This window comes from Planococcus citri, chromosome 3 (genome assembly GCF_950023065.1).
Source record: "Planococcus citri chromosome 3, ihPlaCitr1.1, whole genome shotgun sequence".
Lineage (NCBI taxonomy): Eukaryota > Metazoa > Arthropoda > Insecta > Hemiptera > Pseudococcidae > Planococcus > Planococcus citri.
The window spans coordinates 17797038-17813820 of NC_088679.1; the positions used below are offsets into that span (position 1 = coordinate 17797038).

Consider the following 16783-nt stretch of genomic DNA (forward strand, 5'->3'; position numbering starts at 1 on the left):
AAAAAACTGTTTTTCAACTTCCAACAGTATTTTAGTTCATACAAACAAGTAAAATTATTTTAGATTTTGGCCAAAAAAAGTAAGATTTTTTGATAACTGTATCAAACTTTAATAGAAGCTTGATTACAATTCTTACAAAAAAGGCGGGTAAGTAAGTACATATCTAAAGTTTTTACCAGGTGCTACAAAAAAGTAGAGTTCTAGATTTTTCCTCATAATCTTGATAAAAAAAACTGAAAAGTTACATTTTTTTCAAAATGTTGGTGAGCAACTGATTTAATTTTTGGAAAATTTGGAACAAACAAGCAAGGCTTTCTGAAAATTGTGACCACAGTAAACAATTTTTTTGTTCAAATTCAAAATAAAGTTCACATTTCCACTTCTTTTATTACACTCTTGCTTTTAAATGAGAATTCACAGTATTACACTCATCAGAATTGAAACAAGACTTTTGCTTATAACGAGTTTTGGCTTAGAATGCTCTTTTTTCCTAGTCCCTTGAAGAGGGTTGTAAAACTGTATTTTCTATTTTTATTTTTAATTTATTATTTTCGGTTTGGGACATTCCCAAATGAGAGACAAAATTTACCTCAATCAAGTTCAAGGGGTTACAACTTTTTAATGGGCCTAGTGATAATACCAATTTTGATTCTAACATATTGTTACCTCAAAGCTGAAACTGCATATGTCCATAAAAAAAAGTACGATTTTACGCATCACTGATAAGATTCGGATTTGCTTGGCAAGGGTTTGTTTCTGTGGTGCACTTTCTGTGCATAAATGGTTAGGTTTTTGTGCCAAATGCTTCCCAATGTTCGGAAAGTTTTGTGATGGTTGCATCACAGTTTCTTTGATATATTTTTTCACAGATAAAATTAAACGTTTGGAGAACAACAGAGGCAACAGAAATGCACGCAATCTGTTGCCGGTATCAAAAAGCTGTAACTGGTTGAGCACCTATAGGTAGCAGTGATTACTGAACTCAGGGTTGTAAAAACCCGGCTAGCGATGTATGAGCTACTTTGTAGATAGCGTAGAAAGCAACTGGAAACTACTACGTGTTAGCTCAAAAAATGTCGATTCCCTAGAATAATCACAGTGGCATATAGGCATTCGCCTCACCCTGTTGGGGTACCACTTAATGCGATTTCCAATGTCCTGTAAAGGATATGGAACCACAACGACGAGATGTCGAAGCCCTGAGCGATGTTTTGTGATGTCATCGCTAGTAGGGAGTATGTACTCTGATAACACTATAGAAATGAATGAAATATTAATGCACTAGAACGAAATAAATCCTGAGAACATTTTATTTTGTGTTTTTAATCACATTCTGACATTTAATGATTAATTTGAGTTCACATGGGAATGATTTAAATGAAAAAATAAGTATAAATGAGCTCATAAACAACACTGTTTTCATCATTAAGGATAAGAATTACAATCGTTCATGATCTAATTTCTAAAAGAATACTGAGAAAGACTCTGGAGGATGACAATTTACAATGAGGAATATAGCAAAGAAGTAGATGAAGATCTCATCAATTCAACACATACAAAATATTGTAAATATACGTGAACATAATCTCCAACTCAAAGACTAAGATACACCAAACGATTACCAAATATTGCATACATGACGGAGATTTCTCTTGAAATTCTTTGCAAACATTGTACCTATGCCTGTTGATATCCATCCGGAAGAATTTTGGAATTTAAAGTTGCTTCAATTGGTTTGAGATGATGATGATTTCTTGTGTAATATCCATCATACCTTTAGCTGGCTGGTCCCCAAGAAATAGATTTAAAACATATTGTAATTTTTCTCCAACTTAATGCGATTGCATTGTTCACTATTTATTTCATTATAACATCATTCCGGTAAAACACAAGCACTTGTATTACACAAAATAAAATACAATGTAATTGGCGAATTACAAGGCAAGAACTTGACACAACTAAAAACTTAATTGAAATAAAATATTAAACATAGAAAAACCATTTTAACCGAGGGCCTGAGCTCTCCAATTTTTATGGGTATTTTTAACTTATCAATTTGTGACTCTTGTTGTTGTAGAACTGCGACAAGTCCAGGTAGTCAATTTGGCTACTTAGCCAAAAGAATACCTTGACCACGCTTATTATTACCTAATTGGTAAAGGGTGACATACGTGAACACATATATTTGCACATATTGGCAGTGGCTTTAAGGCATATAATTCCTACTCTTACAATTTTAATATACATTACATCACTATCCATTCAAATCACACAACACAAACGAGTTGCAAAAAATTAATTTTTGTACACAAATCAAATAAACTAACACTACCTATGGTTGAAAACATCAGTATCATTACTAGAACACATTTTACAACAAATATTAATTAAATTTTATAATTTAAATAACTTTTTTAACAAAAGTTTTACTCAATTTCACGAATTCGCCATTTAAATATATATTAAAATTCAAATGATAAACACAATCAAGTTCCTACTAGGTGTGACCTCAGAAGGAGATAACAATTCTGCGCTCAGGCCTTCTATGTACTATAGGTGGTATTGAGATGTCCCCCATCCAGGGAGCATTTTTGGTAATAAACTTCCATTCGATATTGTTTTCAAGCAAGAAGTGAACAAATTCTTTGTTCTTTTTTAAATTTTCTCTCCAAACGTGATCAATGAATGATTTAAATTTTTCAAATTGTGCTGCGTTATCAGAAATGATCTTTTTAGGCATGTTTCTCTCCATAATAAAATGACGAAAAATGATCAAAAAATCTGTAGCTTTCATACTTTTAACAAGTTCAAGATGGATAAAAAAATCGAAGGAAAAATCAATTGTATGTTCACTGCATACAACTTGCATTCAAGTATACAAACCTGGGAAAAAAACAGAAGGAGAAAGATTTTGGGCGGGGCCTGCAGGGAGGGCAAAATTTTGAGGACTCTTTATTTGATGCATCCGCCTGGGGTCCTCAACCTACCCAATCCGCACCATTAGTATTCAGTTTCAACTTCCTTTTCATCCAAGAGTTCAATTAAAAGAAAAATCTCATCCGATAAAAATTGTTTATTCTCTCTATTCAACATTCAATTCTAGTATCATTGATTTGGCAACATTGCGAATGTAAAATGTGCCCAAAGAATCGAAAAAACTAGCCAATTTTTTCACCTTCTGTCCCATCACGAAGAACAGAACCTCGAACAGTAGTTGACACATGTTGAAGTTTCTCCACATCTCGTGCCAAGTCTTCAAGAATGGATTCTTGTCCAACAAATGTATTCAAACTGTCACAATACCGCATATAGGATCGCCGCACTTGATGCACAACATTCCAGTAAATTCTGTCCCCTCGTTGTACGATAGATCTTAAATTGGGTCTTAACAGGAGAATCTTTTCTTTTGAAATGCGCAATAATTGATTAATTAGGCATAAAGGTGGATTACGATCATCTAAAACATCGGTAGAAAATAATCCGGAACCAGAGAGTCCAGGTGGTGATGGTATCGATGAACTTTTCATCGAGTTTGCACGAAGTTTTCTTCTAATTTCTAGAATATCGTTTTTCGCTCCTGTAAGCGCGAGTTGACAACAGAGGAGTGACTTGAGTACTTGAACGTATGGGACGTAGATCTCAGGAAGTAAATTCGAATACAAAACTAAACGCATATCAGAGGTTGCCTTCCAGGTATCCATATATGGTAATTTCACCGTCTTACGAAGAAAATACTGAAAAGGATCGGCCTCTAATAATACGGCAGTTGATAAGAGATTGAATGATTTGGGGGCGATGTAAGGTTTTAGAAGCTGAAGACGAGATTCGATTTCATCTTTTGTAGGTGTTGCTGATACAATTTCAGGTGTATTTGATGTATTTGTTGAATCATTTAATGGAGAAGGGGGCAATTCGATGTTATCATCTTTGGTGGGAGTATCATTTCTAGCATTGTTATCGAGCTGAGACACTTTTGAGTTGGGATTTGGAGTTGGTGCATTTTCAGAAGAACTCGAACGATGAGCAGTGGTCGATATACGTCGAAGTATATCCATATCACGTTTCATATCATCCAAAATGGAATCGTCTTTAAAAACCGAACTCAGGCTAAAGCTGTACCAGATGTAAGGCCACCCCTCCCGGCGAGTGTATCTGTTCAATTCTTCTTCCGTTTGTTGATGATAATCTTTCAAACGTGCTCTCCAATAAGGAATATTTTTTTTTGGAATGCTCAGTAATTTCCTAAGAAGCTCTAAAGGTGTATCAGGATCGAAGAATACTTCTTTAGAAAATAATCCCGAACCGGATAGTTCAAATGGCGATGATACACTAGATGGTATGAGGAAATTATATGTCTTAGAGTTCGCTTGATGTTCACTCTGAATATCTAAAATATCGATTTTAGCGCTTGTAAGAGCAATTTCACAATTAAGAATCGAGTTCAGAGCTTGCACGTATGGAATATACAGTTCTGGAAGCATATTCGAATTTAAAACAAACTTCACATCTGAGATCGCTGTCAAAATATCTTGAAATGGTAACTTGTACGTTTTACGAACTAAATACTTGAATGGGTTAGGTTCTGATAACACGTCAGCAGATAGAAGATCGAATGATGTGGGTGAGATTTGAGATTGTAGGAGCAAGAGGTGTGATTCGATTTCATCCTTTGTCGATGGAGTTGAAGGAATTTCCTCTGATGTAGTTTTAGACTCGATGTTGGGGTCGCTGGTAGGTGTTTTGATGCTGATGTCGTTATTGGGTTGAGCGACTTCTGGTTCGGCATTAGGGGCTTCTATATTGATTGGAGTATTTGAAGACGGATGATCCGAACTCACATTCGTCAAGTCTGATTCTGCTGTTGCAAATAGAACGAAAGCGAACTGAAAATTTTCCAAATGAAATAGTAGTTTTCGTATAGTCATGCATTGGCTATGGCTTAGATAAGAGAAAAAAGTTTTGCTTTAGGTAGGTAATTTACTTACCCCGATAAGAACTGTGGATATCCAGTGTGATGAGTCAACCCCCATGATTGTGACGTTTTAGGTATCTTTTTCGCACAACGAATTAAACGTTTTCAGAACCAATTTATTGTCATGGGATGTGTGTTTCATTTCGCGCCATTCACCTTGATATTTTCATGTCGTAAAATAATGGCAAGTTCAAATTGTTTTTTTATTTTTTATTGACTCATTCTACCAGTACATTTATGATGAATTCGAAGATCGGCTGAATTTGAAACGTTTGCCGAAATTTATGAGCATATTGTTTTTTCGACTGCGCTGTCGTCTTTTTTCTTTGAAAAAATAAAAAATAAAAATTCACGCAGAAAAATACGTTTTAAGATTACCTACAATGGAGGTTCAAAGTCGGGAAAATACCGGAGGAAGATAGTCCAAATAATTTCTGATCTCGATCGATGCTTACCTAGTTGCTTTCCATACAAAGTCCAGTCTTAACAGTGCGATTTTCAATTTCTCCAGAAGATGTGAGAATTGATTTTGGCTGCTATACATCGAGCTGTAGATAGCTTATTTTTGACCTGTTTAACGAGTTGAAGCACATTTTGGATGATTTCAAGACGGATACCTCGAGTGTGATTTTTTGACCAGCAGTTTTATTACCTAGGAAAAAAATTTTAAAAGTCGATATGTTTTTGTTGATAGGAAAATTTTTGAAATTAGCACAAATGTTTGTATATTGTCAAAAACCAACCTACTCCCCTCCCCCACCATGAATTTTACCATTTCGACGCATTCTGGAGCTTCCAGTGCGATTTTCGATTTCTCCAGAATCTTTGTATTTTTTTAGAAAGGCGTGGAAATGAATTTGAGCAGCAAAAAATCAATCTACAAAATTATTTTCGACCTGTTTAACTATAGGGGAATCACATTTGGGCTGATTTCGGAACGGATACCTAAAGTGTGTTGTTTTGATGTAGTTTAAGGGGGAAAAGTAAAAGTTCAAAAAAATAAAAATAAAATTTTTGCTTGTAGTTCTATTTGCTTTTAATGAATTTATTCACATTTGGGTCAATTTTCAGACGCACATCTCAAATGATTTTTATGGATAATTTGAATTTTTTTCGTAAGCAAATATGAAGGTAAAAAAAACACGTCACTCGATGTGTCAATCTTGGAATCATCTCAAATAAGAGTAACCTCGTTCAACAGATCAAGAATTAGCCACTATACTCACGCCTTCTGGAGAAATGAAAAAGTTCTGGAAAATCTAAAATCGCTTTGGAGGCTTTAAAATAACTGGAAATTATGAAATTCGGTGGTGGGGGGGGGGTTGTTGATATTAGTTCCAGGGCTAGTACTTAATCTTTTTTTTCACCATAAATTTACATTTCTTTTCTTCATTGAAAACAGATTTTCCGCACTGAAATGGCCACATTTTGTTTGCTAAGTAATAATAATGCAGTAATTGTTTTTGTCTAGAATTAAAACATTCTCCAAATTTGAAAATTTTTTGACTAAAAATTTGAAGTAAATCCTTCAAGAAGGGAGGGGAGATGGAAAACCTCAAAATTTTAAAAAATTAGCATTTCTCCAATTTTTGAACCTTTGAGGAATTTTGAAAAATGACAAAAATTTTGATGATTCTCAAGACTCTCTGATTTAGGCTATAAATTGAAATACTTATTATGTTTCTTAATACACAGTTCTGATTTGAGACACGAGAGACTTAACATGGGTGAACAGAAGGGTTTCAATGTTCCCAAATTTTTTCACCGTTATAGAAATACCTCACAATCCTTTCAGAATTAAAGATCTTGACGTAAGTAGCAACAAAATGTTGGGAAATAATGGTCGGTCATTTCGAACCACTCGTCTTCCTCATCATCAACGTACGGTTGGTCTCAATGATCCCTACTGTCCCCAGATCATCCATCTCATTTTTTCAGTCAAAAAATTGTCAAGTTGAGCGAATTTTCGCCATTTTCAAAAAATGTTGATGCACATTAATTCCCTTCAATAATGCCTGGAAGGCGAGAATATATTTGAGGAACATTTTCCGGGTATTTTTTCGAATCTGAGAAGTCAACACAATGACAGAATCTCTCCCCCCCCCCCCCCTCTGTTCGTTCCAAAATTTGGATACCAGAAGTATGAAAAGATTGCTTTTGCCTCTTTCAGTCATTTTCTGTGTTCGATACTGTCTTGTTTGAAATGAATCATGAAACTAGGCAAAACCGGTGTGGGAAACTGGAACAGGCAGGAAAAATCATTTCTCCAGAAGACTATAGACACCCTGTTTTATTTTTTTGAGCAATTTTTCAAATTTTTTCGATTTTATAACTTTGAAAAAAAATTAGGAAGAAAAAGAGTTTGAAAAAAATATGAATTACGAAAATTCAATTTGAATAGATTATCACTAATGAAAGTATCTTAAGAATTTTGACTTTCATTATCTTTGCTTTTTAAAGGGTGTTTTTCATCTCAAAAATGGACTTGACCTGAAGATGCAGAAACCTGAAACTGATTTTTAAAGAAGGTATGTAAGAGGGGTGGGGTGGGGTTCATGAAATTTAGTCAACATCTTTCGATTTTTTTTCGCAATTTGATGAGAGGGAATTGAATCTTGATACAAACACTTTGAATGGTTTTCAATGAAGAAATATCTACCTTAAATCTATATGCATTGAATCGATGAAAAAAATGTAGTAAAAATGAATGAGTATTCATAGAAAAACATAAGGAATAAAAACGAGAAAAATGGAAGAAAAACGATTACAGCTGAAATTACACTGCTCAATTTATGCATTCAAATGATCTACCTATCTATCGCGAATGTCAAGATGGAAACTTCCATCCGCTGGTTTGAATGCAGCAGTCAAAAGAAAATAAAATGTTCGTATTAATGTACCTACCTGTATGGTTATTAACACGCTTATGGGTTTTTTTCAACTTGAATCGTTTTTTTCTTCTTCTGATGTGCCGATAACTGAGTATGGAAAACATTTCACGTTGTATATATAAATATATGATAAACTGTAAATTGACGATTTCGATTTCACATTTTGTGCACACTATCGTGTGGTAAAAACGTACAAAATGAGTATAAGTCTCATTTGTGGCTTGCTGTGCGCATTTTTTGTAAGTACAACATTTAAAATATTGTTCGAAACTAACTCTATTTTCATTATTTCTATCCACATTGCAACTTGCTTGCACTTTCACACGTGTTTGAGCAGATTTACTCCGCGAATGGAATTCCTCTGAGAAATATCGCTGATCAAGCCTATGGAGCAGATCCTCCTATAACAATTAAGATGTTGAAAATCGTTGACAATTTGATGACACTCGATGATCTAGGAACTGAAGAAAAAAACACAGTGAGCGAATCTTTGTGTAAATCAATACTAAAGTTATTCACGTCTTCCAATGATGTTGAAACATTGAGATCAGTCATGATTAACGAAGACCTTGTCAATGATCTGGAAGCTCAAGAGTTCATAATCAGCAAAATTTCTACCACTCTTCAGTCCTGTCAGGTGGACAAAGTTACTGAAAATAATGCCACCATTTTCCAGAGGTCCGACGATTCATCTTCGTCTACGAGGAGCACTCCCCTGAAGTAACCAACAACCGCTCATTTCCTCCATTTTTCTTTATCACAAAACAAAATGTGTAATTTGCATCAATATCTACCTTATACCAGAGTAAATATACGAAAACTTATATTTTTGTGAGTTTTTTTTCTTTTTCTCATTCGTCATAAAATTCGAAAAAGAGATCGGTATGGAAGATAATGTGAAATTCTGTATGCTTGAATTGTTGCTCCAGGGAATCGAATGTTTCTGGCTTTAATCTCGTTAAACGAATCTATTTCCTTTTCCTCGCCTCAAAATGAATCACTTTTAGTCAACTTCATCAAAGCTGAAACACAACCCAAAGTGAGAGTATTCCTCCAATCTTGAAACAAAACACCCAATTTACCTTGCTGTATATAGCCTAATAGAGGTAAAGGTGCAGGGAAAACAAGCAGGACGTCATTTTATCGCTCTGAAATTAATAACATTTTATAACATAGACCTAAAACAACGTGTCACACGAAACACTCAGCTTTATAATCAATTCGCTGCTCAAAATGATAATTGAAATTTGCATCGAACTTGACGGTTCGTGGCGAAACGAAAATAATTCAAAGTCCGAACTACGAGTATAACAATCGAACGACGAACTCGTCTGATATTGTTTTAATATCAAATTGCAACCTTCTCAGTGGCATCGCTCGCGAGCTGCGAGCTACGAGTTCTTTTAGTAAGAAAAATGATCCCTCGCTTTTATGTATAGAAAGCAAAACGGAAACGAGATTCAAATCTTGAGATACTTAAAAGCTAAACCCATTTAGATGGTTGAAATCGATACAAATATCCCCCTGCTCCCTTCGCGATTCCAACGTTAGCTCGGTTAATAGCCACAATTCCAATACAGTAATCAAATAAAACTTCCCTTCTCCTTTCTCGTTCCATTACCTAGTTATTTTTTTATGCCATATCGTACGTTAATTATAATATTATTTTTTTGAAAGGAAATATACCTACTTCTTAAATTTTTCAAGTGCTCTTCAGCTTCTTTCGAATGATCAACCACATACGAGCTCTCTCAGTGGGTTCAAGTTTAATAATAATCTGTCATTTCGCGATTCCCCCTTTCAACCTCGCCTCGTTCCTACTCGTAATGCATTTATAATAAATATTTAATAGGTATAGCTCAACGTATTACTAGTGTAGGTACTCTTATTATTATGATTTCAGCACACTGATTTATCGCAGTATATGGAAAGGTATAGCGGCGGACTGCATTACGGAAATGTTAAATTGTTTTTATTTCAATTATTAAGAGGCTTAGAGTATATCCATAAACGACGAGTGCTGCATCGAGACGTAAAGCCGCAGAATTTACTCATCAGCGAAATAGGCGAGCTCAAGTTGGCCGATTTTGGTAATTGAATTTAATTATTTCTACTTCGTTGTTGCTTTTTAATTACGTGTGGCATGGCTGGATAATTATAACATACAGGGTGTCTCAGTTTAGGTCAGAAGTCAGTCAGCGAAATTCAGCGACAAAATTCGTTTATGCTCGAAAAAAAACAATAAACGACTTTTTCGAGGTTCAGAAGTGCCCCTCCCCCTCTAAAAAAAAACCATCGCAATTGGCTATAATAAGCCTCACGTGTGAGCAAACTCCATCTTCACAAATTTTTCAACAGGATGTTTCAAATTTTTTTAAATGCTTGAAAATCATGTTTTCCATGAAAAAATTCAACATTCGATTTTGAAAAATTTTACAATAATTGTTTTCGAGTTTTATTTAGACGACCTAATTTTTCTTTATTTTCCTACAGTATAAAAACAAAACGAATGATTACATCAAATGAGCCTTCCAACCACTTCGTCAATTTGGTCAATTTTTAGTGAATGCATAATAATAGGGAGGGACTAAAATGGGTCATTTTTTTGCATTTTTCTTATGTTTGGAAAGGAAGGAGGTCAATCGAATGTGCCAAAAATTTTGAACCTCTCAAACCAAACTTTATGAGGCGTTGGTCTCGTTACATCGTCGTTTTAAAAAGTAGTCATTTTTGAGTTTTTCATTTTTTTTTTATGCTCATTTGTGCCAACATTGAATACCTAAAATTATCCATCAGCTCTCTCAAAAAAGAAGAAAAAACTAAAACAATTTAATTTTTTGATGGTAGGAAGATATCTTTTAATTATTTTCGATTCAAAAAAAAAATTGAAAATAAAATAGGGAAAAAGTGATTCGATGCTGAGGATCTTAAACCTCATAAGGATGGGAGGTTCGGAGTTTTTTGCACAAGCATTTGAGCGCATTTTGGTTACTTTAAAAAAATCCTATGGACTGGTCAATATCAGACTTTTCAAATTCCAATAATTATATCATTTTAAACTTTTATCAATTTTCAAGAACTTAGAAAAAAGTTTCAATAAATTCTTTACACAATTTTTCAGAATTTTAAAATTCAAGAAAATTGATCTATTAACAACTTTTTGAAGTGCGAAAAAGTTACGCAGGAAAATATACAAAGGGGTTGGCAAAATATTTGAATGCAGAAGAAAAATCACAAAAAAGTCACGACTATTCGATTTAAAAATACATTATGTAAAGGACTTTTTGACATTATTTATTGGCAAAAATTATCCTTTTTTAACATCTTTATCAGAAAAATGAGACTGTTTCACAACTTTTTGGTAATTTTTGGCATTAAAGTGATGATTTTTGGCAAAAAAACGCAACTTTAGAACTTTTTTTTTTTTTAATTAAGGTTTTCTTGGAAGTTTTTGCCAAAATGACAACTTTAGTAATTTGTGGAAACTGTTTAGCAATTTTCAGCTAAAAAGCAAGACTTTTTTTGGTGAAAAAGTCAGATTCTTCTATTATTGGCAAAAAGGGAAACTTTAAAAAATTTTATGCAATTTTTTTGTAAAAAAGCAAAAAATTTTAATTTTGGCAAACTAGTGAAACTTTTTAGTACCTCTTCGCAAAAGAGAGAAACTTTCAAACGTGTTTTTTTTTGGCAAAAATTGAAACCTTTTGGAATTTTTGGCCAAAAAAAAACTATTTTCAGTTGTTTTTGATAAAAAAGTGGAACTTTTTGAAAATTTCTCACCATTTTCCCAGTTTAAAAAAAAAAACATATTTTTTAGCAATTTGATTAAAAGCAAGAATTTTTATCAACTATTTTCAAAAAGCGAATCTTTTAAGGAGTTTTTTTCGAAAAAATTGAAATTTTATGCAATTTTTGTTTGCAAAAAAACGAAAATTTTCATTTTTTGTAAAATAGTGAAACTTTTTAGTAATAAGAGTAAAACTTTTCAACGTTTTTTTTGGAAAGAATTGAAATATTTTGGAATTTTTTGTCAAAAAAAAAAACAATTTTTAGTCATTTTTGGCAAAAAAGTGAAAATTTTTACCTTTTTTTCCAGTTTAAAAAAAAACATATTTTTTTAGCAATTTGATTAATAGCAAGAATTTTTATCAACTATTTTCAAAAAGCGAATCTTTTAAGGAGTTTTTTTTCGAAAAAATTGAAATTTTATGCAATTTTTGTTTGCAAAAAAACGAAAATTTTCAATTTTGGTATTTAGTAATAACTCTTAGCAAAAGAGTAAAACTTTTTAACGTTTTTTTTGGAAAGAATTGAAATATTTTGGAATTTTTTGTCAAAAAAAAAAACAATTTTTAGTCAGTTTTAGCAAAAAAGTGAAAATTTTTACCTTTTTTTCCAGTTCAAAAAAAAACATATTTTTTAGCAATTTGATTAAAAGCAAGAATTTTCATCAACTATTGGCAAAAAGCGAATCTTTTAAGGAGTTTTTTTCGAAAAAATTGAAATTTTATGCAATTTTTCTGCAAAAAAACAAAAATGTTTAATTTTGGTAAAATAGTGAAACTTTTTAGTAATAACTCGTAGCAAAACAGTGAAACTTTTAAACTTTTTTTTGGTAAAAATTGAAATATTTTGGAATTTTTTGTCCAAAAAAAAAACAATTTTTAGTCATTTTTGGCACAAAAGTGAGAATTTTTTACCTTTTTTTCCACTCTATAAAAAACGTATTTTTTTAGCAATTTGATTAACAGCAAGAACTTTCATCAATTATTGGCAAAAATCAAAACTTTTAAGGAATTTTTTGGAAAAAATTGAAATTTTGTGAAATTTTTTTAGAAAAAAAACGAAAATTTTCAATTTTGGTAAATAGTGAAACTTTTTAGTAACTCTCAGCAGAAAAATAAAACTTGAACAATTTTTTTTAAATAAAAATTGGCATTTTTTGAAATTTTTTTGCAAAAAAAAAAACATTTTCTAGTCATTTTTGGCAAAAGGAAATTGTTTACCTTCTTTTCAGATTAGAAAAAACATATTTTTTAGCAATTTGATTAAAAGAAAGAATTTTTGGCAAAAAGAGATTCTTTTTTGTCAATTTTTGTCGAAGAAGTGATACTTTTTCGCAGATTTCTATTGATAAAAAATATATGAGTTTTTTTTTGGAAAATGTTAATAAAAAACGAGACGTTGACAATGTTGCTAGAAAATCAAGGATTTCTGGCAATTTTTTTGCGAAAAAACGACAATTTTTAGCTACTTTTGGAAAGAAACAACTTTTTTTAGAAATTTCGACAGAATCCGAAACTTTTTGCTATGTTTTTGGCTGAAAACAAGGCTTTTACAATTTCAACCAAAGGCAAAGAATGATAAAAACTTCAACTTTGGCTCCAGGTGGCGACTACTTTGGAGTAATTTTAGATCGCTGATTTTCAATCTGACGTCCATTTTCAACGCCAGTTTGTGTAAATTGAACGGATCAATGTCTGTGCCTTCCAAACCGAATTCAGACCACTAGCAAGCTGCTATGTGTTGAAATGCAATTTTGAAATCTTCCTCGCAATGGAGATTTTACTCCTTTTTTTTTTTTTTTTTGATAAAATTCTTTTCAACTCCTCGATTTTTCTTTGGTGAACATAAAATGAAAACTTGGGAGCACGATAAATATCGAATCAAATACGTAAAAATATATCGAGCTTATGAAAAAAAAAACAAAAAAAAACACCTCGTACAAATGGTGAGATCAGGATCAGTCTAAGTATTCTACAAAACACGTCACGAGGTAAATTCCACTCTTCACTTCTCTATCTCCGAAAAAAAATATAAAATGAAAAAAAAACTCCATCCAAGTTGACAAAAAATAAACACAGAAGATATACAGTGCCTACTCGGGCGATAGGATCGCGTACATGTGTATTTAGCGATGAGGAAAAACTCCACCGAGCGTAATATACGCGAATTATTATTTCACGATGTAAATTTCGAAAACGTATAGTGTAGGAGGGTGCCATTGAAACATCACGCAAAGGGATGGAGAATGAGAATGGGAAACAGGCGAAGGCGAAATTCTCTCATCATTACGCGTGGAAGAAGACGAGAAAGTTGAGAGATCTCGTGTTTTATTGTTTTTCACTATGAAAAATTTTCATTTAGTCTGCCTATATAGTATAACATTTTAACGCGTGTGTTTAACGAGAGATGGAGAAAGTTTCTGTCGCCTCTCTCGCTCACTCTTTGTTTAGTAAATATTTAATTATTACGGAGTTTTGATGAAGTAAAATTCGAATATCAAGATGGGCGGTAGGTAAAGCGGCACGTCTGCTGCTGGGTGTAAACTATAAAGTGTGTTAACGCTACTGGTAGGGTATTTTTTTACTTGCTTCTTGCGGTGGTGTAAAGCTTTGCTTTGCTCACATGTAAGGTAGGTATATATTAAACACAAGTATAACAACTTTAAAGCTTATAGCGTATGTATAAATAAAGCTGTACGTTAAGAAAATTCTTGAGGGGGTGCTTTTGTGTATTTCGGCTACATCTCATCTTTATTTTCGCCTTTCGGGCTAATAATGAGAAACTATTTTAGCTTTTATATATTCTAATAACGCGAGCAGCGAAAAAGTGCTCGTTACGAGCCAAGTATTAGTATGATTTTTAGTGAGACTATAACGCGAGCTGATGACGCAGCAAAGTTGAAGGGAAAAAAACCACAACGCGCGTAAAGTTCAATTAGGTAAATTGAAATGTGTAATTAAGGAAAAGTCTGCGTTGGGCGACGTAGTAGTCGCGGAGCTTTTTTCCTGAAAATACAACGACGACGACACGACGACGACGTCGACGTCGACCGTGCCGAAGGAAAAATCAACTTGCACGAGGGGCAAGGTGGAGGTGTGACGAATGATGCGTGAACCAAAACGAAACGTTCGTTCGGAACGGCCATAAATATGTGCAAGTTGGGTAAAAACTTATATACTCTGGAGCGAGAAACGTTCAACTCTGATGGATGATTATTGGACGTGATTTTAATGGTTATAGAAAATTCGAGCTCGAGCGTTAAAACGGTTCCTGGTACTGGAAAGTTTTTCTGCTTTTTACTTTTTCGACGAATTAAAAACAAACCGCAGATATTTTCCAAGTGCTGTCTGAAAAAATTGATAAAGTTATGAAACAGCTAACGAGAGAAGGGTTGATTTGGTTTTGCAAATGGATCAGAGATAATGTAGGTATCAAGTGGGCTGTGAAATGTTTTTTTTTCCACGTGGTGGGGTGAGGAAAGAGGTTAAGAGAGAAAGTAGTGGAATCGTGTTTTTTTTTTCGAAAGTAATCTTTTAAATTCGTAATTTACACAGGGTGTCATTCTCCTGGAAAACCTGGAAAAATCAGGGAATTTAGTCGGTCTGGAAAAGTCAGAGAAATCCGTAATTTTCACGCAAAATGCCTGAAATTTGAAAAAAACGATCAATTGCAAATTTCGGATAAGGGCCTGTGATGAAAAGAATAACATTATTTTTTTTACTTCTCGAAACACAAATTTTCGAAAGCTTTAGTAGTCGGGGAGCCCGCATAAGGATCTATTGCACCCCCCCCCCCCCCCCACCAGTCGATCCTCAGGGACAACTTTTTTCTTAAAGGAGAAGTCCTAAGGAACATTTCTAGCCCTTGTACTCAAACAAAAAGTGGCCCTACTCATAAAATGGCCGCCATTTTGATTGACAGGTCGGCCACAGTCACAGATTTTGCGTTCCAACAAAGGACTTGCACGAAATTTTTTAAACCGTACAAAGATAGATCGAAAGATCAGGCAAAAATTTATCACCTGGCAAAATTTCAAGTGCTAAAGTGCTGTCTTCGATTTTTGGTAAATATTTGAAAAGCAATAGGCCAAAAATGAGGGGAAAAAATCAAAATTTCGCCACATTGACCAAGAAAGTTGAAATTTGGAGTATACCCTATTTTCGACATGCCAAAACGATTGGAAACTGTTTCAAACCATTTTGAGCAGTTCTGGAGCCTCCAGAAGATTTTTAGAACTCGAAATTCCCACAAATTTTCATCAAATGAAGTTGGATAACTGAAATTTACTCTGCAAACTAATTTCAATACGCTACGAAGTAAACTGCAGGGGGATTTTAAGTCGTTTTGGAGCCTCTAGCGTTTTTTTGAAAATTACTGGAGCCTTCAGTAGATTTTTGAACCTTGAAATTTCCCCAAAATTTCATCAAATGGAGATGGAAAGCTAAAATTCATTCTGCAAACTAATTTCAATACGCTACGAAGTCGACTGCAGGTGGATTTCAAGTCATTTTGGAGCCTCCAGCGACTTTTTGAAAGGTTGTATAGCGTTCTTTAGAAAATTGAGATTTCCAAAAAGTAGCTGGAAGCTTCAAAACCATTTGAAACCACCATGCAGTCGACTTTATATCGCATTGAAATTAGTTTGCGAAGTAAATTTTAGCTTGCTACTTCCATTTGATAAAATGTTGTGGGAATTTCAAGTTTCAGAAATCTGGTGGAGATTCAGTGATTTTCAAAAGGTCGCTAGAGACTCTAAAATGACTTGAACCCACCTGAAGTCGTCTTCAGAGGGTGTTAAAATTGGAGTGCAGTGTAAATTTCGGCTTTTCATCTCCGTTCGATGAAATTTTGGGGAAATTTCATGTTTCAAAAATCTACTGGAGGCTCCAGTAATTTTCAAAAAGTTGCTGGAGGCTTTAAAACGACTTGAAATCCACCAGCAGCCGTTATCTTAGCGTATTGAAATTAGTTTGCAAAATGAATTTCGGCTTTCCATCTCCATTTGATGAAATTTCAAGTTTCAAAAATCTACTGAAACCTCCAGTAATTTTCAAAAAGTCGCTGGAGGCTTCAAAACGACTTGAAATCTACCTGCAGTCGAATTCGTAGCGTATTGAAATTAGTTTGCAGAATA

The 16783-nt window shown here is 33.7% G+C and overlaps 2 protein-coding genes across 3 annotated transcripts in view; one reads left to right on the plus strand and one right to left on the minus strand.

Moving 5' to 3' along the window:
* Positions 1-16783, plus strand: part of Eip63E (cyclin dependent kinase Eip63E) — a 375533-nt gene that overhangs the window by 338695 nt on the left and 20055 nt on the right. For both annotated transcript variants that reach the window (XM_065355991.1, XM_065355993.1), the window contains exon 7: positions 9767-9953. In XM_065355991.1, the coding sequence (XP_065212063.1) occupies positions 9767-9953 (187 nt within the window). The remainder of the gene's footprint in view (positions 1-9766; positions 9954-16783) is intronic.
* On the minus strand, positions 3072-5256 carry LOC135839790 (uncharacterized). The gene is made up of 2 exons (XM_065355994.1): positions 4986-5256; positions 3072-4883 (listed from the first exon to the last, which is right to left on the minus strand). The coding sequence occupies exons 1-2, from the start codon at positions 5028-5030 to the stop codon at positions 3159-3161; spliced, it is 1770 nt and encodes a 589-aa protein (XP_065212066.1). The 5' UTR covers positions 5031-5256; the 3' UTR covers positions 3072-3158.